Genomic DNA, 23525 nt, shown 5'->3' with positions numbered 1-23525 from the left:
CGCCGCTCCTGCTGCTCAAATGGAAGAAAGAAATACCCACCAGTCCCTTACCAGCTCTCCTGTGATGTCACACTTCAATTTTTGCTGGTCAAGCAGGTCAACAGAACAGAGTATGGAAGATGGAAGAAAAGTCTTAGAGAGGATGGGAGAGCTTAGATATCATAGGAGAGGGAAATGTAAAGGTGAAATGGAACAGTGATACAACTGGAGTAGTACGTTCAATAGCAAAGTTGTTTTCGACTCGAGCAGAACATCAGACAGACCTGGCATGCCTCTTAACTTTTCTTATTATTTTGGTTTCTTCAGTTTCTCTGTTTATCCATTAATAGTTTTAAACTATTAAAACTATTAACTGAATGAGGGGAGGCGGTAGCGTAGGGGTATTATCACTGGACTAATAACTCAGAGACCCAGGGTATTGATCTGGAGACATGGGTTTGAATCCCACCACAGCAGAAGGTGGAATTTGGATTTAATTAATAAATCTGGAATTAAAAGCTAGTCTAATGATGGCCATGAAACCTTAGTTGATTGTTGTAAAAACCAGTCTGGTTCACTAATGTCCATTACCTGGTTTGGCCTACATGTGACTCCAGACCCACAGCAATGTGGTTAACTCTTACATGCCCTCTGAAATGGCCTAGCAAGCCACTCAGTTGTACCTAACCGCTACGAAGTTAATAAAAAGGAATGAAACCAGACGACCACCCGGCATTGACCTAGGCACCGGAAACGACAACGGCAAACCCAGCCCCGTTGACCCTGCAAAGTCCTCCTTACTAATATCTGGGGGCTTGTGCCAAAGTTGGGAGAGCTGTCCCACAGACTAGTCAAGCAACAGCCTGACATAGTCATACAATGTTCCAGACACTGCAATCACTGTCCCTGGGTATGTCCTGTCCCACTGGCAGGCTAGACCCAGCAGAGGTGGCGGGACAGTGGTCTACAGTTGGGAGGGAGTTGCCCTGGGAGTCCTCAACATCGACTCCAGATCCCATGAAGTTTCATGGCATCAGGTCAAACATAGGCAAGGTAACCTCCTACTGATTACCACCTACCGCCCTCCCTCAGCTGATGAGTCAGTACTCCTCCATGTTGAACACCACTTGGAAGAAGCACTGAGGGTGGCAAGGGCACAAAATGTACTCTGGGTGGGGGACTTCAATGTCCATCACCAAGAGTGGCTCGGTAGCACCATTACTGATCGAGCTCTAAAGGACATAGCTGCTAGATTGGGTCTGCGGCAGGTGGTGGGGGAACCAACGAGGGAAAAACACACTTGACCTCGTCCTCACCAATCTGCCTGCCGCAGATGCATCTGTCCATGACTGTATTAGTAGGAGTAACCACCGCACAGTCCTTGTGGAGACGAAGTCCTGCCTTCACATTGAGGATACCCTCCATCGTGTTGTTTTTTTTTTTTTTGGAGATACAGCACTGAAACAGGCCCTTCGGCCCACCGAGTCTGTGCCGACCATCAACCACCCATTTATACTAATCCTACACTCCTACCACATCCCCACATGTCCATATATATTTCCCTACCACCTACCTATACTAGGGGCAATTTATAATGGCCAATTAACCTGCAGGTCTTTGGCATGTGGGAGGAAACCGGAGCACCCGGAGGAAACCCACGCAGACACAGGGAGAACTTGCAAACTCCGCACAGGCAGTACCCAGAATCGAACCTGGGTCCCTGGAGCTGTGAGGCTGCAGTGCTAACCACTGCGCCACTGTGCCGCCCCTGTGTGGCACTATCACCGTGCTAAATGGGATAGGTTTCGAACAGATCTAGCAATGCAAAACTGGGCATCCATGAGGCACTGTGGGCCATCAGCAGCAGCAGAACTCGAGCACAATCTGTAATCTCATGACCGAGCATAACCCCCACTCTACCATTACCATCAAGCCAGGAGACCAACCCAGGTTCAATGAAGAGTGTAGTAGGGAATGCCAGGAGCAGCAGCAGGCATACCTCAAAATGAGGGGTCAACCTGGTGAAGCTACAACCCAGGACTGCTTGCCAAACCCCGTAGGCAGCATGCAATAGATAGAGCTAAGCAATCTCACAACCAACGGATCAGATCTATGCTCCACTATCCTGCCGCATCCCTTCTTTAATGGCGGTGTACAATTAAGCTACTAACTGGATTAACTGGAGAAGATGGTTCCACAAATGTCCCCATCCTCAATGATGGGAGAGCACAGCACATCTTTTCTTTTCTTTTGGGCCTCCTTATTTCGAGAGACAATGGATACGCGCCTGGAGGTGGTCAGTGGTTTGTGAAGCAGCGCCTGGAGTGGCTATAAAGGCCAATTCTGGAGTGACAGGCTCTTCCACAGGTGCTGCAGAGAAATTTGTTTGTTGGGGCTGTTGCACAGTTGGCTCTCCCCTTGCGCCTCTGTCTTTTTTCCTGCCAACTACTAAGTCTCTTCGACTCGCCACAATTTAGCCCTGTCTTTATGGCTGCCCGCCAGCTCTGGCGAATGCTGGCAACTGACTCCCACGACTTGTGATCAATGTCACACGATTTCATGTCGCGTTTGCAGACGTCTTTATAACGGAGACATGGACGGCCGGTGGGTCTGATACCAGTGGCGAGCTCGCTGTACAATGTGTCTTTGGGGATCCTGCCATCTTCCATGCGGCTCACATGGCCAAGCCATCTCAAGCGCCGCTGACTCAGTAGTGTGTATAAGCTGGGGATGTTGGCCGCTTCAAGGACTTCTGTGTTGGAGATATAGTCCTGCCACCTGCACATCAGTGCAGAAGATAAGGCTGAAGCTTTTGCAACAATCTTCAGCCAGAAGTGCTGAGTGAATGATCGATCTCTGCCTTCTCCTGAAGTCCCCATCATCACAGTCTTCAGACATTTCGATTCATTTTGCGTGATATCAAGAAACAACCGAAGGCACTGGATACTGCAAAGTTTATGGGCCCTGACAACATTCCGGCAATAGTACTGAAGACCTGTGCTCCAGAACTTGTCGCGCCCCTAGCCAAGCTGTACCAATAAAGCATCTACCCGGCAATGTGGAAAGTTGCCCAGGTATATCCTGTACACAAAGGACAAACCCAGCCTACCCAGTTACCACCCCATCAGTCTACTCTCGATCATCAGTAAAGTGATAGAAGGTGTCGTTGACAGTGCTATCAAGCGGCATTTGCTTAACAGTAACCTGCTCAGTGACACTCAGTTTGGGTTTCGCCAGGGCCATTCAACTCCTGACCTCATTATAGCTGTGGTTCAAACATAGACAAAAGAGCTGAACTCAAGAGGTGAGGTGAGGGTGACTGCCCTTGACACCAAGGCAGCATTTGACGGAGTATGGCATCAAGGAGCCCTAGCAAAACTGGAGTCTATGGGAATCATAGGGAAAACTCTTCACTGGTTGGAGTCCTACTTCGCGCAAAGGAAGATGGTTGTTGGTCAATCATCTCAACTGCAGGAGTGCCTCAGAGTAGTGTCCTGGGACCAACAATCTTCAGCTGCTGTATCAATGACCTTCCTTCAATCATAAGGTCAGAAGTGGGGATGTTCACTGATGATTGCACAATGTTCAGCACCATTCGTGACTCCTCAGATACTGAAGCAGTCCGTGTAGAAATGCAGGAAGACATGGACAATATCCAGGCTTTGGCTGATAAGTGGCAAGTAACATTGACGCCACACAAGTGCCAGGTAATGGCTATCTCCAACAAGAGAGAATCTAACTATCTCCTTGACATTCAATGGCATTACAATCGTTGAATCCCCCACTATCAACATCCTAGGGGCTACCATTGACCAGAAACTGAACTGGAGTAGCTATATAAATATTGTGGCTATAAGAGCAGGTCAGAGGCTAGGAATCCTGCGGCGAGTAACTCACCTCCTGACTCCCCAAAGCCTGTCCACCGTCGACAAGGCACAAGTCAGGAGTGTGATGGAATACGCTCCACTTGCCTGGGTGGGTGCAGCTCCAATAACACTCAAGAAGCTTGACACCATCCAGGACAAAGCAGCCCACTTGATTGGCTTCCATCCTCAGACATTCACTCCCTCCACCACGACGCACGGTGGCAGCAGTGTATACAGTCTACAAGATGCACTGCAGCAACGCATCAAGGCTCCTTCGACGGTACCTTCCAAACCTGCGATCTCTACCACCTAGAACGATAAGGACAGCAGATGTATGGGAACACCACCACCCGCAAGCTCCCCTCCAAGTCACACATCATCCTGACTTGGAACTATTTCTCCGTTCCTTCACTGTCGCTGGGTAAAAATCCTGGAACTCTCTGTGAGTTTACCTACCCCACATGGACTGCAGTGGTTCAAGAAGGTGGCTCACCACCACCTTCTCGAGCCATGAGGGATGAGCAATAAATGCAGGCTGAGCCAGCGACGTCTGCATCCAATGAAAGAATTAAAAAAATGGTAGTTCTAGTTCACCTATGTCAATTATATTACATTTCAGGCATATGTTTCCTCACAGAATTAGATGGAAATTATTTTACCTGCCTTCGGTCAGTCTTCTAAATTTCCATTGACCCAGCATCCACAGCTTTTTGGGGGAATGTTCGAGACTTCCCTACCTTTTATATGGAAAAAGGCTTCCTGATTTCATTTCTAAATGGCCAAGCTCTAATTTTAAGCTTGTGCTCTCTTGTTCTAGACTGCCCCACCGCAGGCAACAGCTTCAATATTTATCCCATCATTCTTTTATTTTTTGAAACCCAGATCTGAAGTTGAGTACCATAGTTGTTGGCCTAACATTTGTATATCTGCAGTGGCAGAGGCATGAGAAATAAATGTGTAAAATCTTTCCTACATAGTACAAATTGCAACCTGTAAAGTTAGTACAGAAAAATAGCATAATTTTAAAACGTAACATTAATTTGCCGTGCAGACCCAAACAAACATGATGATTACCGCTTCAAAAGCTTTTAAAGACATATGTATGTTACTGTGGAGAAAAATGTTCCTGGAATTCTGTACAAATTTATTATTCCCAGGCTGCTGGTGTGGTAGTTAACAGTAAATTTCCAAATTTGTCCTCTGATGAATGCACACAATGTTGTTTGTTGAAGTTTTTACCTGCTTTAATAAAAAATACAGATGTGCATATGCTTAATATATGGGATCCAAAATTCCTGGGCCATTAGCACTCTTAAGTTGGATGGAGTCAGGGTCTGAATTTGGGCAGGAAAACTATTTCAAAGGGTCTCCACTCCTTTCCTCAGAATAAAACATTCTGACGGCAGTGTGCTGCATGTCCCATGCTGATGTTGGAAGAAGAGATGGAATGGTGGGATGACATCAGCTGCCAGGAATGTTGTCATTTTTGTTTTCTTCGGCTCGCATGATGAGTATGCTTGCTTGGACAGGTGTACATCTTTGCGGAATTAGGGATCACAGTGCTGCTTTCCAAACAAAATTTGGTCACCAAAAGATGGATTGCCATTAGGCAAGTGGATACCACAAAATTGTTCTTAAAAAAAAAAGTTGCGTTTTCAGGTAGAATGACCATCCTCTTTCAGATACCTGGCTGTCTTGTAAGGCACGCATCCAGCGACTGTTGTACATGGTATGGGTGCCTGATTTCTATAGAGTCTAGGATGCAGCAGACATGTGAATAAATTCTCTTTGCTGTATTTGTTACAATGCAGCAAACTTCGGAGTTTCAGGCCCATAGTGCTTTATAAAGATTTTGCTGACAGACCATATCAAAATATGATCTTATTTTATCCATTTCTACAGTTATGTTGGTGATTAGTTTAGTGCTTCAGCAGATAGTAGCTTTATTAAGGATTAGTACCCAACAGTATGCTGGAATAAGGCGTATTCAGATTCTTGGCATTCTTTTAAAAAAAAACTACAGTTTGATAGATATCTTAGCAAACCTATTTTATGCGAGTGAAACCTGAATATATAGAAATGTATGCAGTCATTGCAAATGGTTTAACATTTACTTCAAATATTTCTGTTAATGGTGATTCTAGTCCCTGCTAGTAATTCCTACTTTCGGCAAGAACTCTGGGAATCCAGTTAACTTCCTGTCCCCAGTTTCTCAATTTGAGCCTTGATGACATCCTCCCCCTCAAAATACTTTTCAATTTAAAGGAACCCTGTTGCTTAGCATTATTTGAGTTGAACAAGTCTGACAATAATAGTACTTCAGCTGTGATTTTCTTTTGAGGCCTCTGAGAGTCAAACTTGAGATGTATACTGTTCAGACTAGCATAGTAGTGTCCTGTGTATCTTCTGTGAATGAAATTCTTTGCTGAATAACATTTTTGTCATATGGAATACTTTGGTTTATGCTTGGAATATAAGAAATAGTTGTTCTTGTTTTAACTTTCTGCCAAAGTGCCATTTTAGGAAAAATAAATTAAATTTATAAAATCTCTATACTTCGTGCAACTGAATTTGATTAGTTGGTGAGCATGGTAGTGCAGCATGTCAGAGCCCAATACACCATTCCAAAAAGTCTGAGATACCTCTGAGGATGTGGCAACTAGATGCAAAGTTGTTCCTTTCTCTGCCCTTGTGGGGAAATTAGAGAGAGTGTTAACACTCCCTGTGTGTGTGATTTTGTTTTTTTTTAATCCCTAATTTCCTCCATCTTCTATCTGCCTGCAATGATAACTCCGGATAGGATACTGTTTAACAAGCACTAATAGCTCTGCAGCACCTCGGTCTTCATGATAACCACTTGATAATAATTAGGAATAGGGACATGAGTTGATGGGTTTTTTCCCTCCCACACTCGCCTCCAGCCCTGAGGTACTGAGAACAGTTGTTGTCCTTATTGCCTGTCTGGCTAAGATCAGCTAACTCAGGACTCGGCATTTAACTTGGGGCATTCTTGGTCTGTATGGCTCAGTATCACTTCAGGCAGAGCCTTTTCTAACTGAACCCCCAGTTTGTTTGACATTTCAGAGTTTCCAAACACTGTTTCATATTGAGGTTATGAACTGCACAGCAAACTACTCATTCCATGTTTATGTATTTGGTTGCCCTTTCTCCCTTCTCAGTAATTCATTGGGATATAAATTCCCACAGGTATCGACAATCATTCTGGACCTCCAGGCAATGGCTATTGACCACTTGGAGCAATTTAGCCAAGCCTGATCCTGTTTACACGCAAGGATATTTGTAACAGAAATGGGAACTCTACCCATGGCTCCGTGCCACATGATTGAGCAATTAGAAAAAGACTATCCTATCTCTCTTGTTATGTGCCCTGTATTAACTAACATCTAAGCAACTCAAATGGAGGGTTGGTTTGCTCAGTTGGCTAGACGGCTAGAGTGTGATGCAGAAAGACGCCAACAGCGTGGGTTCAATGCCCATGCCGGCTGTGGTAGTTCATGGAGGCCTGTCTCCTCGCCTTACTTCATGCATGAGGAGTGGTGACCCTCAAGCTATACATCACCAACTGTCTCTCTAATGGGGAGCGATGCCAAAAACAACTCAAATTCACTGCTTTTTAACCATCTACCCTTTGTCATCTTCCCTAAAACCTCAAGAATCCAAAGATAGTTCTGTGGTTTAATGATTTATCAAGCTGAGTTTAGTAATTTACTATTCCTGTCAACCTCTTCAGACTTGTCTCTTAATTAATGTGATTTAAGGTGGTTGGCAGCTAATTATAACTAATACACTATCGTGGGGCAGGCCAAGTCTTAAAAGGATTGAAGGATGTGATACATATTTGCAAAGTTTTGATTTTTATTCTAAATTACAAATTTAACTTGTCCATCACACAGGATTGCACAATATGGCTTATGAACAGTTTTGTAATTGGATCTGCTATCTGCTTTTATTTAAAAGTGCAAGACACTGCATGGAAACAGTGCAAAAAGTTACCTGGAACAGAAATTTAGAAGACCACAAAGTAACTTTGCATATGCATTATAAAAGTAGGGAGGCAGGGAGCATGTTCATTGCTGTAATCTGATTTAGTGTTTCCAACCACTTTATGAACTTTTATAGTTTGGTATCATCTGAGGTTCTCTTTCAGGTGGACTTCTTTGGCCTCCTTGTCTTGAGAGACGATGGATAAGCGCCGAGAGGTGATGAGTGGTTTGTGGAGCAGTGCCAACTGCTAAGTCTCTTCGACTCACCACTCTTTAGCCCCGCCTTTATGGCTGTCCGCGATCACTGGCAACTGACTCCCACAACTTGTAGTCAATGTCACAGGACTTCATGTCGCATTTACAGACGTCTTTAAAATGGAGGCATGGACGGCCGGTGGGTCTGATACCAGTGATGAGCTCGTTGTACAATGCGTCCTTGGGGATCCTGCCATTTTCCATGCGGCTCACATGGCCAAGCCATCTCAAGCGCCGCTGGCTCAGTAGGGTGTATATGCTGGGTATGTTGGCCGCCTCGAGGACTTCTGCGTTGGCGATACAGTCCTGCCACTTGATGCCAAGGGTTCTCCGGAGGCAGCAAAGATGGATTGAGTTGAGACGTCGCTCTTGGCTGACATACGTTGTCCAGGCCTCGCTGCCGTAGAGCAAGGTACTGAGCACACAGGCTTGCAACACTCGGACTTTTGTGATCCGTGTCAGTGCGCCATTTTCCCATACCCTCTTGACCAGTCTGGACATAGCAGTGGACGCCTTTCCCATGAGCTTGTTGATTTCTGCATCGAGAGACCAGTTACTGGTGATAGTTGAGCCTAGGTAGGTGAACTCTTGAACCACTTCCAGAACGTGGTTGCCGATATTAATGGATGGAGCATTTCTGACGTCCTGTCGCATGATGTTCGTTTTCTTGAGGCTGATGGTTAGGCCAGATTCGTTGCAGGCAGCTGCAATCCTGTTGCTGAGTCTCTGCAGACACTGTTCTGTGTGGGATATTAATGCAGCATCGTCAGCAAAGAGGATCTCCTAGAAGGGGACTTTCCGTACTTTGGTCTTCGCTCTTAGACGGGCAAGGTTGAACAACCTGCCATCTGATCATCTGAGGAGGAAAATTCCTTCTTCTGAAGACTTGAACGCATGTGAGAGCAGCAGGGAGAAGAAGATCCCAAACAATGTAGGTGCGAGAGCGCAGCCCTGTTTCACGCCACTCAGGATAGGAAAGGGGTCTGATGAGGCACCGCTATGCTAGATTGTGCCTTTTATTTTGCCATGGAATGAGGTGATGATACTTAGCAGCTTTGGTGGACATCCGATCTTTGCTATTAGTCTGAAGAGACCACGTCTGTTGACTAGGTCAAAGGCTTTGGTGAGATCTATGAAAGCAACGTTGAGGGACATCTGTTCTCGGCATTTCTCCTGTAGCTGGTGAAGGGAAAACAGCATGTCAATGGTGGATCTCTCTGCTCGAAAGCCGCACTGTGCCTCAAGGTAGACATGCTCAGCCAGCTTCTGGAGTCTGTTTAAAACGACTTGAGCAAAGACTTTCCCCACTATGCTGAGCAGGGAGATCCCATGGTAGTTGTTGCAGTCACTGCGGTCACCCTTGTTCTTCAAGAGGATGATGATATTGGCATCGCGCATGTCCTGTGGTACTGCTCTTTCAGGTGGTAACTTAATATATGATCTATGCTATTCTCTATATGCTTTGGGACAGAAGACATTTTCTTTGACCCAAGTGCCGTGGGATCGTCTGATGAGCTTCCACAAATCCCAAAGCACTATGCGGTGTGTATTTTTATAATGGTGTCTCGCTTGCTTTTTACATTGAAAACTTGTAACCGTTGTAATATACTTTTTAAGTTTGGATTTATTTGTATCAGCATTTGGTGTTTCACTTCAATAGGATTCTAGTATTGAGTCAGTTGTCTTTTATACAGTTATCATTAGTTACATTGATACATTTTGTGTTTTTAATGCTGTTACATTTTCTTTTCATTATAAGCTGTGCGGCATGGCTGAGTGGCCTCCTGTGCAGCAATGATGTTATGAATAAGGTTACAGCAAATGTGATTTTACTGCCCTCGTGTGTGTCCGTGTGTGTTAGAGGTGTTCCAGAGGTAAGATAGTGATTCTTGACGTCTCCAGCTCATCCGATTTTTGCATTACTGTAATGTGCAGTTTTGTGCAGCACGACTCAGGCATTGTATTTCACTGAAATCAATTGCATTACCAAAGGTGATACCTTTCAGGTCAATTATGGCCCTGTCCATGCCGCCATTGTTGGCCATGCCTTCAGTTGCTTAGGCCCGAAGCTCTGGAATACCCTCCCTACACCCCTCTACCCAACTTTCCTATTTTAACACACTCCTTTAAAAACTCTTGGCCAAGGTTTTGGTTTTCTGCCGTAATATCTCCTTATGTGGCTCGGAGTCCTGTTTTGTTTTATGATGGTCTTATAATGCCTTGGGACATTTTATTACGTTAAAAGTGCTATATTAAGTTGTAGTTTTTGTTGTTGTATGAACTTGTATTAAGCCAATACCTGAAGTCAATCCCAAAAGTAGTCATAGGTTTCACGGTAAGAGTTATTTCCACTACGCTATTGCTCCCAGACCATCATCGGGACCTCCACTTTCCACTCATAGAGCTTGCATTTATATAGTGCCTTACTGTCTCCAGATATTATAAAGCACGTCATAGCCAAAGAATGGTACAAGCTGAACTTTTGTAATCAGAATTTATTCTCCGAAGGAAAGTATCTGTAACTCATTTGCACTAAAGCTAATTGAGTCTTCATACCTCTGTTGAAAGTATTGTGTTGCTCTATTATCAATAGAGTATTCTTTAAGCACCAGTTAAATTTAGCCGGTCCCACTGGAACCAAAGTAGGTATTTATAAACTTGTTTGTCTCCATAACTGCTGATGCTTAGTTGTGGACTAATAATCTCTAGGAAATGGGAAAATTTATTTGATTAATTTGTACAAATTACCACAGGTACCAGGATAAGTTACCATGCTGTTCAGTTTTCCGTTCATTAATACCCTATCTGTACTAATGCTTTGTCTTTCAGCACACCGTTCACTTATTGTTTGCCTTTGCTCCATGACCTTCTGGTCAGGTATTCTGTGACCTTGTCCTGTCAATACCTTCTCTTTTGTTATCTCTTGCCCCACCCCCGCTTTACTTGCTTAAAATCTTTTACTTTTCTTATATCTGCCAGTTCTGAAGAAGGGTCACTGACCTGAAATGTAAACTCTGCTTCTCTCTCTGCCAGACCCGTTGAGTATTCCCAGCGTTTCTTGTTTTTGTTTCAGGTGTCCAGCATCCGCAGTATTTTGCTTATATTTAAGTTACTGTGCAGTAGTAGTAATGTAAAGCTTCAAGATTTGCGGACATCTTAGGATGGAAAAAGTAATGCTGAAACGACTATAAGCAATTAAAAATATATATTTCATAAAACTTGCTTGCAGCTTTACTAACTTTTATAAGTCCGAACTTATCAAAGATTCAAATGGAATAATCTGTAGCAAGCACCAAAAATACAATACTGCACATTGTTGGAAGGCTTTCATAGGAACATATGAAATAGGAGCAAGAGTAGGCCACTTGGCCCCTCAAGCCTGCTCTGCCATTCAACTAAATCATGACTGATGTTCAACCTCAGTGCCTTTTTCTCACATTATCCTCATATCCCTTGATGCCTTTTATATCTAGAAATCTATCGATCTCTGACTTGAGCGTACTCAATGACTGAGCCTCCGCTGCTATCTGGGTAAAGAATTCCAAAGATTCATCACCCTCTGAGTGAAGAAATTCCTCCTCATCTCAGTCTTAAATGGCCTACCCCTTATTCTGAGACTCTGTCCCCTGGTTCTAGGCCCACCAGTCAGGGGAAACATCCTTCCTGTAAGAATTTTGTATATTTGAACCAAATCACCTCTCATTCTTCTGAATTCTAGAGAATACAGGCCCAGCCTCCTCAATCTCTCCTCATAAGACATTCCCGCCATTCTAGGAATCAGTCTGCTGAATCTTTGTTGCACTCCCTCCGGCAAGTATAACCTTTCTTCGGTAAGGAGACCAAAATTGTACGTAATACTCCAGGTGCAGTCTCACCAAGGCTGTATAGAATTGCAGCAAGACGTTTTTACTCCTGTAGTCAAATTCTCTTGCAGAATAGGCCAATGTACCATTTGCCTTCCCAGTTGTTTGCTGCACCTGCATGTTAGCTTTCAGTGACTCATGAACAAGGACACCCAGATCCCTTTGGACATCAACACTTCTCAATCTCTCACCATTTAAGAAATACTCTGCATTTCTGCTTTTCCTATCAAAGTGGATCACTTCACATTTTTCCACATTATATTCCACCTGCCATGTTCTTGCCCACCCACTTAGCCTATCTAAATCCCCTTGAAGTCTCTTTGTTCAAAAGCGTGGTCTTTGTGGTACAAAACTGTATTCTTCCATTGAAGTGAGTGTAACTTTCTACTGACGTGTAGTTAGTTGTCTGATGTCTGAAAAGAGTTTCATCAAAATCAAATAACATAACCAGTGCATTTACTTGTTTCATTACCAACTTTCTTTTCTTTCCTGCTCTGTTGAATGCTAGAATGCAAATGGAATTTTGTCCTTCATTGCTAAAGGGAGTGAGTTTAAAAGCAGAGAGGTTATGTTGCAGCTGTATAAGGTACTGGTGAGGCCGCACCTGGAGTACTGTGTGCAGTTTTGGTCTCCTTACTTGAGAAAGGATGTACTGGCACTGGAGAGGGTGCAGAGGAGGTTCACTAGGTTGATTCCGGAGTTGAGGGGGTTGGCTTATGAGGAGAGACTGAGTAGATTGGGATTATATTCATGGGAGTTCAGAAGAATGAGGGAGTATCTTATAGAAACATAAAATTATGAAGGGAATAGATAAGATACAAGTAGAGAGGATGTTTCCACTGGCAGGTGAAGCGAGGACAAGAGGGCATAGCCTCAAGATTAGAGGGAGCAGATTTAGGACTGAATTGAGAAGGAACTTCTTCACCCAGAGGGTTGTTAATCTATGGAATTCCTTGCCCAGTGAAGTAGTTGACGCTACTTCAGTAAACGTTTTAAAAGATAAGTTAGATATCTTTTTGAACAATAAAGGAATTAAGGGATATGGTGAGAGAGCGGGTAAGTGGATCTGAGTCCACGAAAAGATCAGCCATGATCTTCTTGAATGGCGGAGCAGGCTCGAGGGGCCGGACGGCCTACTCCTGCTCCTAGTTCTTATGTTCTAATAAGTTTCTTTGGGAACCAGTCACCCTCTAGTGCAGGAGTGTCCGAGACATGGCCATGCCATCAGAGGTACTGGCTATAATCTTCCAGTCTTCCTTAGATTTGGGCGTGGTGCCAGAAGACTGGAGAATTTCAAATGTTACATCTTTGTTCAAAAAAGGGAGTAAGAATAAACCCAGTAGCTGCAGGCCAGTCAGTTTAACATCAGTGGTGGGAAAACCTTTAGAAATGATAATCTGGGACAAGATGAACAGTCGCTTGGCTAAGTGTGAATTAATTAAGGAAAGCCAGCGCGGATTTGTTAAAGGCACATAGGAGCGTGTTGCTTTACCTATACTGTTTATGTGCTTTGTACATTTTTAAAAATTCATTCATGGGATGTGGGCGTCAATGTCCATGCCAGCATTTATTGCCCATCCCTAATTGCCCTTGAGAAGGTGGTGATGAGTTGCCTTCTTGAACCGCTGCAGTCCATGTGAGGTAGGTACACCCACAGTGCTGTTAGGAAGGGAGTTCCAGGATTTTGACCCAGCGACAGTGAAGGAACGGCGATATAGTTCCAAGTCAGGATGGTGTGTGACTTGGACGGGAGCTTGCAGGTGGTGATGTTCCCATGCATCTGCTGCCCATGTCCTTTGAGGTGGTAGAGGTCGCGGGTTTAAGACAAAGAACAAAGAAAATTACAGCACAGGAACAGGCCCTTCGGCCCTCCAAGCCTGCGCCGATCCAGATCCTCTATCTAAACATGACGCCTATTTTCTAAGGGTCTGTATCTCTTTACTTCCTGCCCATTCATGTATCTGTCTAGATACATCTTAAAAGATGCTATCGTGCCCGTGTCTACCACCTCCGCAGGCAACGCGTTCCAGGCACCCACCACCCTCTGCGTAAAGAACTTTCCCTGCATATCACCCCTAAAGTTTTCCCCTTTCACTTTGAACTCGTGACCCCTCGTAATTGAATCCCCCACTCTGGGGGGAAAAAGCTTCTTGCTATCCAACCTGTCTGTACCTCTCATGATTTTGTACACTTCAATCAGGTCCCCCCTCAACCTCCGTCTTTCTAATGAAAATAATCCTAATCTACTCAACCTCTCTTCATAGCTAGTGCCCTCCATACCAGGCAACATCCTGGTGAACCTCCTCTGCACCCTCTCCAAAGCATCCACATCCTTTTGGTAATGTGGCGACCAGAACTGCACGCAGTATTCCAAATGTGGCCGAACCAAAGTCCTATACAAATGTAACATGACCTGCCAACTCTTGTACTCAATACCCCGTCCGATGAAGGAAAGCATGCCGTATGCCTTCTTGACCACTCTATTGACCTGCGTTGCCACCTTCAGGGAACAATGGACCTGAACACCCAAATCTGTCTGCACATCAATTTTCCCCAGGACTTTTCCATTTACTGTATAGTTCACTCTTGAATTGGATCTTCCGAAATGCATCACCTTGCATTTGCCCTGATTGAACTCCATCTGCCATTTCTCTGCCCAACTCTCCAGTCTATCTATATTCTGCTGTATTCTCTGACAGCCCCCTTCACTATCTGCTACTCCACCAATCTTAGTGTCGTCTGCAAACTTGCTAATCAGACCACCTATACTTTCCTCCAAATCATTTATGTATATCACAAACAACAGTGGTCCCAGCACGGATCCCTGTGGAACACCACTGGTCACACGTCTCCATTTTGAGAAACTCCCTTCCACTGCTACTCTCTGTCTCCTGTTGCCCAGCCAGTTCTTTATCCATCTAGCTAGTACGCCCTGGACCCCATGCGACTTCACTTTCTCCATCAGCCTGCCATGGGGAACCTTATCAAACGCCTTACTGAAGTCCATGTATATGACATCGACAGCCCTTCCCTCATCAATCAACTTTGTCACTTCCTCAAAGAATTCTATTAAGTTGGTAAGACATGACCTTCCCTGCACAAAACCATGTTGCTTATCACTGATAAGCCCATTTTCTTCCAAATGGGAATAGATCCTACCCCTCAGTAACTTCTCCAGCAGCTTCCCTACCACTGACATCAGGCTCACCGGTCTATAATTACCTGGATTATCCCTGCTGCCCTTCTTAAACAAGGGGACAACATTAGCAATTCTCCAGTCCTCCGGGACCTCACCCGTATTTAAGGATGCTACAAAGATATCTGTTAAGGCCCCAGCTATTTCCCCTCTCGCTTCCCTCAGTAACCTGGGATAGATCCCATCCGGACCTGGGGACTTGTCCACCTTAATGCCTTTTAGAATACCCAACACTTCCTCCCTCCTTATGCCGACTTGACCTAGAGTAATCAAACATCTGTCCCTAACCTCAACATCCGTCATGTCCCTCTCCTCGGTGAATACCGATGCAAAGTACTCGTTTGGAATCTCACCCATTTTCTCTGACTCCACGCATAACTTTCCTCCTTTGTCCTTGAGTGGGCCAATCCTTTCTCTAGTTACCCTCTTGCTCCTTATATATGAATAAAAGGCTTTGGGATTTTCCTTAACCGTGTTTGCTAAAGATATTTCATGACCCCTTTTAGCCCTCTTAATTCCTCGTTTCAGATTGGTCCTACATTCCCGATATTCTTTCAAAATTTCGTCTTTCTTCAGCCACCTAGACCTTATGTATGCTTCCTTTTTCCTCTTAGCTAGTCTCACAATTTCACCTGTCATCCATGGTTCCCTAATCTTGCCATTTCTATCCCTCATTTTCACAGGAACATGTCTCTCCTGCATGCTAATCAACCTCTCTTTAAAAGCCTCCCACATATCACATGTGGATTTACCTTCAAACAGCTGCTCCCAATCTACATTCCCCAGCTCCTGCCGAATTTTGGTATAGTTGGCCTTCCCCCAATTTAGCACTCTTCCTTTAGGATCACTCTCGTCTTTGTCCATGAGTATTTTAAAGCTTACGGAATTGTGATTACTATTCCCAAAGTAGTCCCCTACTGAAACTTCAACCACCTGGCCGGGCTCATTCCCCAACACCAGGTCCAGTATGGCCCCTTCCCGAGTTGGACTATTTACATACTGCTCTAGAAAACCCTCCTGGATGCTCCTGGAAGGTGCTGTCCAAGGAGCCTTGGTGAGTTGCTGCAGTGCATCTTGTAGATGGTTCACACTGCTGCCACTGTGTCGGTGGTGGAGGGAGTGAATGTTTGTGGATGGTGTCAGTCAAGTGGGCTGCTTTGTTCTGGTTGGTGTCGAGCTTCTTGAGTGTTGTTGGAGCTGCACCCATCCAGGCTAGTGGAGAGTATTCCATCACACACCTGACTTGTGCCTTGTCGATGGTGGACATCCTTTGGGGAGTCGGGAGTTGAGTTACTCGCCGCAGGATTTCTAGCCTCTTACTTGCTTTTGTAGCCATGGTACTTATATGGCTACTCCAGTTCAGTTTCTGGTCAATGGTAACCCCCAGGATGTTGGTAGTGGGGGATTCAGCGATGGTAATGCCATTGAATGTCAAGGGGAGATGGTTAGATTCTCTCTTGTTGGAGATGGTCATTGCCTGGCACTTGTGTGGCGCAAATGTTGCTTGCCACTTATCAGCCCAAGCCTGGATATTGTCCAGGTGTTGCTGCATTTCTATACGGACTGCTTCAGTATTTGAGGAGTCGCGAATGGTGCTGAACATTGTGCAATCACCAACGAACATCCCCACTTCTGACCTTATGTTAGAAGGAAGGTCTTGATGAAGCAACTGAAGATGGTTGGGCCTCGGACACTACCCTGAGGAACTCCTGCAGTGATGTCCTGGAGCTCAGATGTTTGACCTCCAACAGCCACAGCCATCTTCCTTTGCTCTAGGTATGACTCCAACCAGTGGAGAATTTTCCCCCTGATTCCCATTGACTTCAGTTTTGCTAGGGCTTCTTGATGCCATACTCAGTCAAATGCTGCCTTGATGTCAAGGGCAGTCACTCTCACCTCACCGCTTGAGTTCAACTCTTTTGTCCATGTTTGAACCAAGGCTGTAATGAGGTCAGGAGCTGAGTGGCCCTGGCGGAACCCAAACAGCGTCACTGAGCAGGTTATTGCTAAGCAAGTGCTGCTTGATGGTACTGTTGATGACACCTTCCATCACTTTGCTGATGATTGAGAGTAGGCTGATGGGGCGGTAATTGGCCGGGTTGGACTTGTCCTGCTTTTTGTGTACAGGACATACCTGGACAATTTTCCACATTGTTGGGTAGATGCCAGTGTTGTAGCTGTACTGGAACAGCTTGGCTAGGGGTGCGGCAAGTTCTGGAGCACAGGGCTTCAGTACTATTGCCGGAACATTGTCAGGACCCGTAGTCTTTGCAGTATCCAGTGCCTTCAGTCCTTTCTTGATGTCACGTGTGAATCGAATTGGCTGAAGTCTGGCATCTGTAATGCTGGGGACTTCAGGAGGGGGCCGAGGTGGATTATCAAATCGGCACTTCTGGCTGAAGATTGTTGCAAATGCTTCAGCCTTATGTTTCGCACTGATGTGCTGGGCTCCCCCATCATTGAGGATGGGGATATTTGTGGAGCCACCTCCTCCAGTTAGTTGTTTAATTGTCCGCCACCATTCACGACTGGATGTGGCAGGACTGCAGAGCTTAGATCTGATCCGTTGTTTATGGGATCGCTTAGCTCTGTCTATTGCATGCTGCTCATGCAGTTTAGCATGCAAGTAGTCCTGGGTAGTAGCTTCACCAGGTTGACACCTCATTTTGAGGTATGCCTGGTCCTGCTCCTGGCATGCCCTCCTGCACTCTTCATTGAACCAGGGTTGGTCTCCTGGCTTGATGGTAATGGTAGAGTGGGGGATATGCCGGGCCATGAGGTTACAGATTGTGGTTGAGTACAATTCTGCTGCTGCTGATGGCCCACAGCGCCTCATGGATGCCCAGCTTTGCATTGCTAGATCTGTTCGAAATCTAACCCATTTAGCACGGTGGTAATGCCACACAACACGATGGACGGTATCCTCAATGTGAAGGCGGGACTTCGTCTCCACAAGGACTGTGCGGTGGTCACTCCTACCAGTGCTGTCATGGACAGAAGCATCTGCGGCAGACAGATTGGTGAGGACAAGGTCAAGTGTGTTTTTCCCTCGTGTTTGTTCCCCCACCACCTGCTGCAGACCCAATCTAGCAGCTATGTCCTTTAATACTTGGTCAGTCGTGGCGCTACCGAGCCACTCTTGGTGATGGACAGTGAAGTCCTCCACCCAGAGTACATTTTGTGCCCTTGCCACCCTCGGTGCTTCCTCCAAGTGGTGTTCAACATGGAGGAGTACTGATTCATCAGCTGAGGGAGGGCGGTAGGTGGTAATCTGTAGGAGGTTACCTTGCCCATATTAGACCTGATGCCATGAGACTTCATGGGGTCCGGAGTCGATGTTGAGGACTCCTAGGGCAACTCCCTACTGTAGACCACTGTCCCGCCACCTCTGATGTGTCTGTCCTGCCTGTGGGACAGGACATACCCGGGGATAGTGATGGTAGTGTCTGGGACATTGTCTGTCAGGTATGATTCCGTGAGTATGACTGTGTCAGGCTGTTGCTTGACTTGTCTGTGGGACAGCTCTCCCAACTCTGGCACAAGCCCCCAGATGTTAGTAAGGAGGACTTTGCAGGGTCGACGGGGCTGGGTTTGCCGTTGTCGTTTCCGGTGCCTAGGTCGATGCCGGGTGGTCCGTCCCGTTTCATTCCTTTTTATTGACTTCGTAGTGGTTAGGTACAACTGAGTGGCTTGCTAGGCCATTTTAGAGGGCATATAAGAGTTAACCACATTGCTGTAGGTCTGGAGTCACATGTAGGCCCGACCAGGTAAGGACAGCAGATTTCTTTCCTTAAAGGACATTAGTGAACATGGTACATGGTTGAAATGAAGTGGTGTTACAGTACTATGTGCAAGAATTGTAGTAAAATGAACAAGAAACGTCACATTTCTTGAGAAAGGGCAGACTAAATTTGAGGATTGGTATTTCTGATTATGGGGACAAATTCAGTAATGCTGTGCTTCAAGTGTAGTGCTCAATATGGATGTGGATTGGAGACTTGGCCAGTATGCCTGACTTCCGGCATTCTGGATTTTTGGTCTCCAGCAACTTTATCCTTGTGTTAAGTGGGGCCATCACAGGGAGCTTTACATCGTGAAATTTATTGTTGTGGATTGAGCAGTTGAAATTTGCTATTTTATGTTTCCTTTTTGAATGGTTATTTCCCATTTAATATTACTTTTCACATCCATATTGCATGAGTAACAACTTCATCTTTTTTTCAGGATGGCCTCAATGCCCTGGTCCAGGATTTGGACTTCCCTGCTCTGAGGAAGAACAAAAACATTGAAAATTTCTTAAATAGGTGTAAGTTTAAAATCTTTTACGTATCTTAGTAATTAGACTTTAGCTCTGTTCATCAGGTGTTACCATAAACACAGTGCTGTCTAATTCAGTCATTTAGATGCAAAATTTAATAAGCTTTGTGGTAATTTGTTTTTCAAGTGCTTAAATAAAGCAGTCTGTGGAAAAACAGGAGTGAGAGTAATAGTTTTTTTTATAAAGCAAGTGATTAGTGGAACTATTCAGTGGATGTATTTATAAGTATGAGGTGAACAGTGGCAGTGATTCAGAAGAACGTAGTTTTGAGAAATATTGTGGCACTGTGGAGCAAGGGATTACCCAGAGGAGTAAGAGACAGATATATGACAGTAATAGGATTCAGCCAGTAATGGGAGATTCTATAATCAAGGAAATATTCATGGCCTTTTGTGCGGTGTACCTAGGAGACCCAAAAAGAACATTACCTCTGTGGTGCTATGTAGTGTTCCCTCTAAGGTGCAGACCTGCACAGCAATCTGGAATTGACGATGCATTGAAATAAACAGGCCACTCGCAACAGTGTGCTCCGGGTGGGATCAGATTGTGTGATTTCATTTCACTCATCTGCGAGATGAATTAATTTTTAAGCTCGTTTATAGTCTAAGGCCAGAATTTCAAATTGTGTGCATTCTCCCCGTTCCTCTTGCATTGCATCGACTCTCCTGAAAGTGCGAGCTCTTGTGTTGGGAGAGGAGTAACATTCCATTTGTGGGATGTGTGAGGAGCAGTAGAATGGGACATGAGAGTAGAGGGAGGATGGGACCCAGTGAGAAGTGGAGTTGGAATGGGATATGCGAGGAGAGGAAGAATGGAACGCTTGAGAGGGGTGGACGTGGAATGGGCCTTGGAAGAGAGGGATAATGGGACCAGTGGGAGAGCAAGGTTGCACCTAAGGTGTACGCAATCTGGAATGTACTATGCATTGAAATAAACAGGCCGCTCATAACTTCATGAAAGTTTACCGCACCGTGACTTTTAAACTATAAGCTGCCCATGGACAAAAAGGTAGTGCTCAGGAGAGTTTGTAGCCCACTTAGTATAAAGAAAATTTCGGCGGAACATTAATGCGTGGGTGAAGAGTGTCACAGAATGGGTGCTAAAGCTTCTGGGAAGGGAAGGAGAACAGCCAAAAGTCATGATCCATATTGAAACCAGTGATGCAGGTACAGTATTATTGAGGTATTGTGGAGAAAGTTAATAAATTTGGCACTAGACTGAGAAACAGTATTTTAAGGGCTATTTCTGAATTGCTTCATTTGCCACTCTGCTGCAGTTCATTTGAACTGGTGTCTGATTGATTGTGCCATCATGTTGTCCCAAATAATTAATATTTTCTTGAATAGGAGAGTCTTGCAAGATTTAGCATTTTGTAAGGTCACCTGCAGATTTAAAGCAACTTAAATGTGTTTCTTCTCTCCCTAGATGACAAAGTAATGGGGAAGGTTCGAGAAATGCAAATGAAAGCGGAGGACTATGAGGTTGTAAAAGTAATAGGACGAGGTGCATTTGGTGAAGTTCAGCTGGTAAGGAATCTGCAGTTCTTTAGGGCAAATGAACCAAAGTTCAACTTTTTATCAGCATAAGCATCAGGGCAACAATCCTAAATTTGAGTTTGTTTTGGGCATTTGGATATACGAGAATGTATCAAATAATTTGCAAGTCTTTCAAAACAAAACTAGAAAATTAGGTTTTTGTTAGATTTTTAGTGTGCTTAAATCCATGATCATTTATATTCTAAAATAATTTTGAAATTCCTTTGTGTTAAGTTCCAGGTTACTTATTGTTTCTTGAAGTTTGCCTGCAGTATTTAGGAATGTGTTGTTGTTGGACTCCCATTCAACTTCTCTTTTAAAATCTGCATTCAGTTTTAGATCATATCCTTTCTATATTTTATTCAAAAATAATGAGATTCATACTGATTTTTGCTATTCTGACTGGCCAGAATTAATGAGGAAATGGTTGCATGAAGTTACAAATTGTGAAGAGTCTATTTAGTGGACATTATGTGGAGAAATCATGGTAGCATAATCTTGAGTTGTACATAAATTTAGTGTTAATCTCCAGTTTATAGCATATTTGTCTGTCTTCGTATACCATCATTCATTGGAACAAGCCTTGAATGCCTAATACTTTCTCTTAAAACTTTTATGAGATTCATAGTGTTAATACTGCACTTTAGTGAATTGGTAAATTAGGCTGGCCAGGAGTGCGTTGGAATAGTCAGGTCGAGAGGTAACAAAGGCATGGATGAGGGTTTCAGCAGCAAGTGAACTGAGGCGGGGCAGAGTCGGGTGATGTTAGAGTTGGAAATAGGTGGTCTTAGTTATGATGCAGATAATGTGACTGGAAGCTCATCTCGGGGGTCAAGTACAACGCAAAGGTTGCAAGCAGTCTGGTTCAGCCTGAGACCGTTGTTAAATGGATCCAAGTCAAACAGTGAAGAATGGAACTCAACGCAGATCCTTTTCTTGATGGTCAGTTTATTCACAGAATGCAGCATTACATATCTCTGCCTTCTGTTCCCCCTTTCCCCAGCAGGCTTTCCTTATATTTGCTCTGGTTTCTTAAAGAATGCCCTTCACCTGTTTATTTCTAATAACATATTAACCTACCATTAACAGATTCCCCTTTAACCAAAAAAATTATAACTTAAACAATTACAAAGCAATCAAAGAGAGAACAAAATATTTTCTATATTTCTTAGGACTCTTCATAATACAATCATGATGAGGGACACCTTGTATGTATGGGTGAGCCCTGCTGTGGTAGAACCTAACCCAAATGGTGATATCAGACTCTGTTGATATGCGACAGGTGAATGAAGCGGTAGTGAGAGAAGGTCACCCTATTCCCACTGTGGATGGAATCTTTCAAGAGTTGTCAACAAGCAAAGTATTCTCCAAATTAGACTTAAAATGGGGATACCACCAGCTGGAGTTTCATCCTGATTCAAGTAAGGTGACTACTTTTGTCACTCATTGTGGACATCACCAATACACGAGATTGCTGTTTGGCATCAGTGCGGCACCAGAGATTTACCAACACAGAATTCATAAGGTGATACAAGGGATCCCATGAACAGCCAATATCTCAGATGACATCATGATTCATGGAGCCAATAGAGAGGAACTTAACAAGAGGCTGAGATTAGTATTGGCTAGATTGCAGTCAGCAGAACTGATGGTAAATGCAGACAAGTGCTTGCTGGACATGACAGAGCTAAAGCTCCTGGGCTATAAACTCACTAGCAGTGGAATCAATTCTTCCAAAGACGAGGTAGAAGTCTTCAATAAAACACTTGTTAAATCTTTGTTATAGGTGCAGCTGTAATTTCAAGTGTGATTCATTTCAGCTTAAGATGTGAAAATGGCAACGAGGTAAATTCTGAGATATTTAGGAATGTGCCATGGCATTTGCTGGAGCTGATATGTCTCCAGTCTGGGAAATTGAGCCGTTTGATCCGACGGGTGATGCCAGTTCCGTCAGTGTGAAATGGAAAGCATGGCTGGAGGAGTTTGAAGCACATGCTGACAATCGAGGTTTGTTTTTGGACAGGGCGACAGAGATGCAGAAAGCACAGCGACGGTTCTTATTACTGTTCAAAGCGTGTGTGTTGGTGAGGGAGACTTTCAAAACGTTGTCTGACACGGGAGAAAAAGCAGATTATGAATGTGCAGTGAAAGCTTTGAAGGACCATTATGTGGTGACATCAAGTGCCAGATTCCAAAGGCATGTTTTCCATTAAATGAGACAGAAAGAGGGGGAAACAGTAGCCCAATTTGTGACTCATTTGAGGCAGGCGTGGGATGGATGCAATTTCGTTGTGATGGATTTGAATAACCAGATAATGGATCAGGTGGTCCAATATTGCAAGTTGGATAAGTTGAGACACAGGCTGCTGGAAGGAGGAGGTGACTTAACATTGGATAACACTTTGAAGATAGCGGCTGCATTGGAAGCAGTGGATGGACAAGTGCACAGCATGAAACTAGGTCCCATTTCTGCCAAAATCTGAGGTTAATCGAGTGACACAGCGGAATC

General features: G+C 44.4%; 1 protein-coding gene across 4 annotated transcripts in view; it reads left to right on the top strand.

The window, feature by feature from the left end:
• The window catches only part of rock2a (rho-associated, coiled-coil containing protein kinase 2a), a 332194-nt gene that overhangs the window by 73522 nt on the left and 235147 nt on the right, over positions 1-23525 (top strand). For all 4 annotated transcript variants that reach the window (XM_068022672.1, XM_068022681.1, XM_068022689.1 and 1 more), the window contains 2 exons: positions 19388-19469; positions 20907-21007. In XM_068022672.1, coding sequence (XP_067878773.1) covers positions 19388-19469; positions 20907-21007 — 183 coding nt within the window. The remainder of the gene's footprint in view (positions 1-19387; positions 19470-20906; positions 21008-23525) is intronic.

Source organism: Heterodontus francisci, chromosome 3 (genome assembly GCF_036365525.1).
Source record: "Heterodontus francisci isolate sHetFra1 chromosome 3, sHetFra1.hap1, whole genome shotgun sequence".
In the NCBI taxonomy this organism is placed as follows: Eukaryota; Metazoa; Chordata; class Chondrichthyes; order Heterodontiformes; family Heterodontidae; genus Heterodontus; species Heterodontus francisci.
This window is presented reverse-complemented; position numbering and strand designations above follow the sequence as displayed.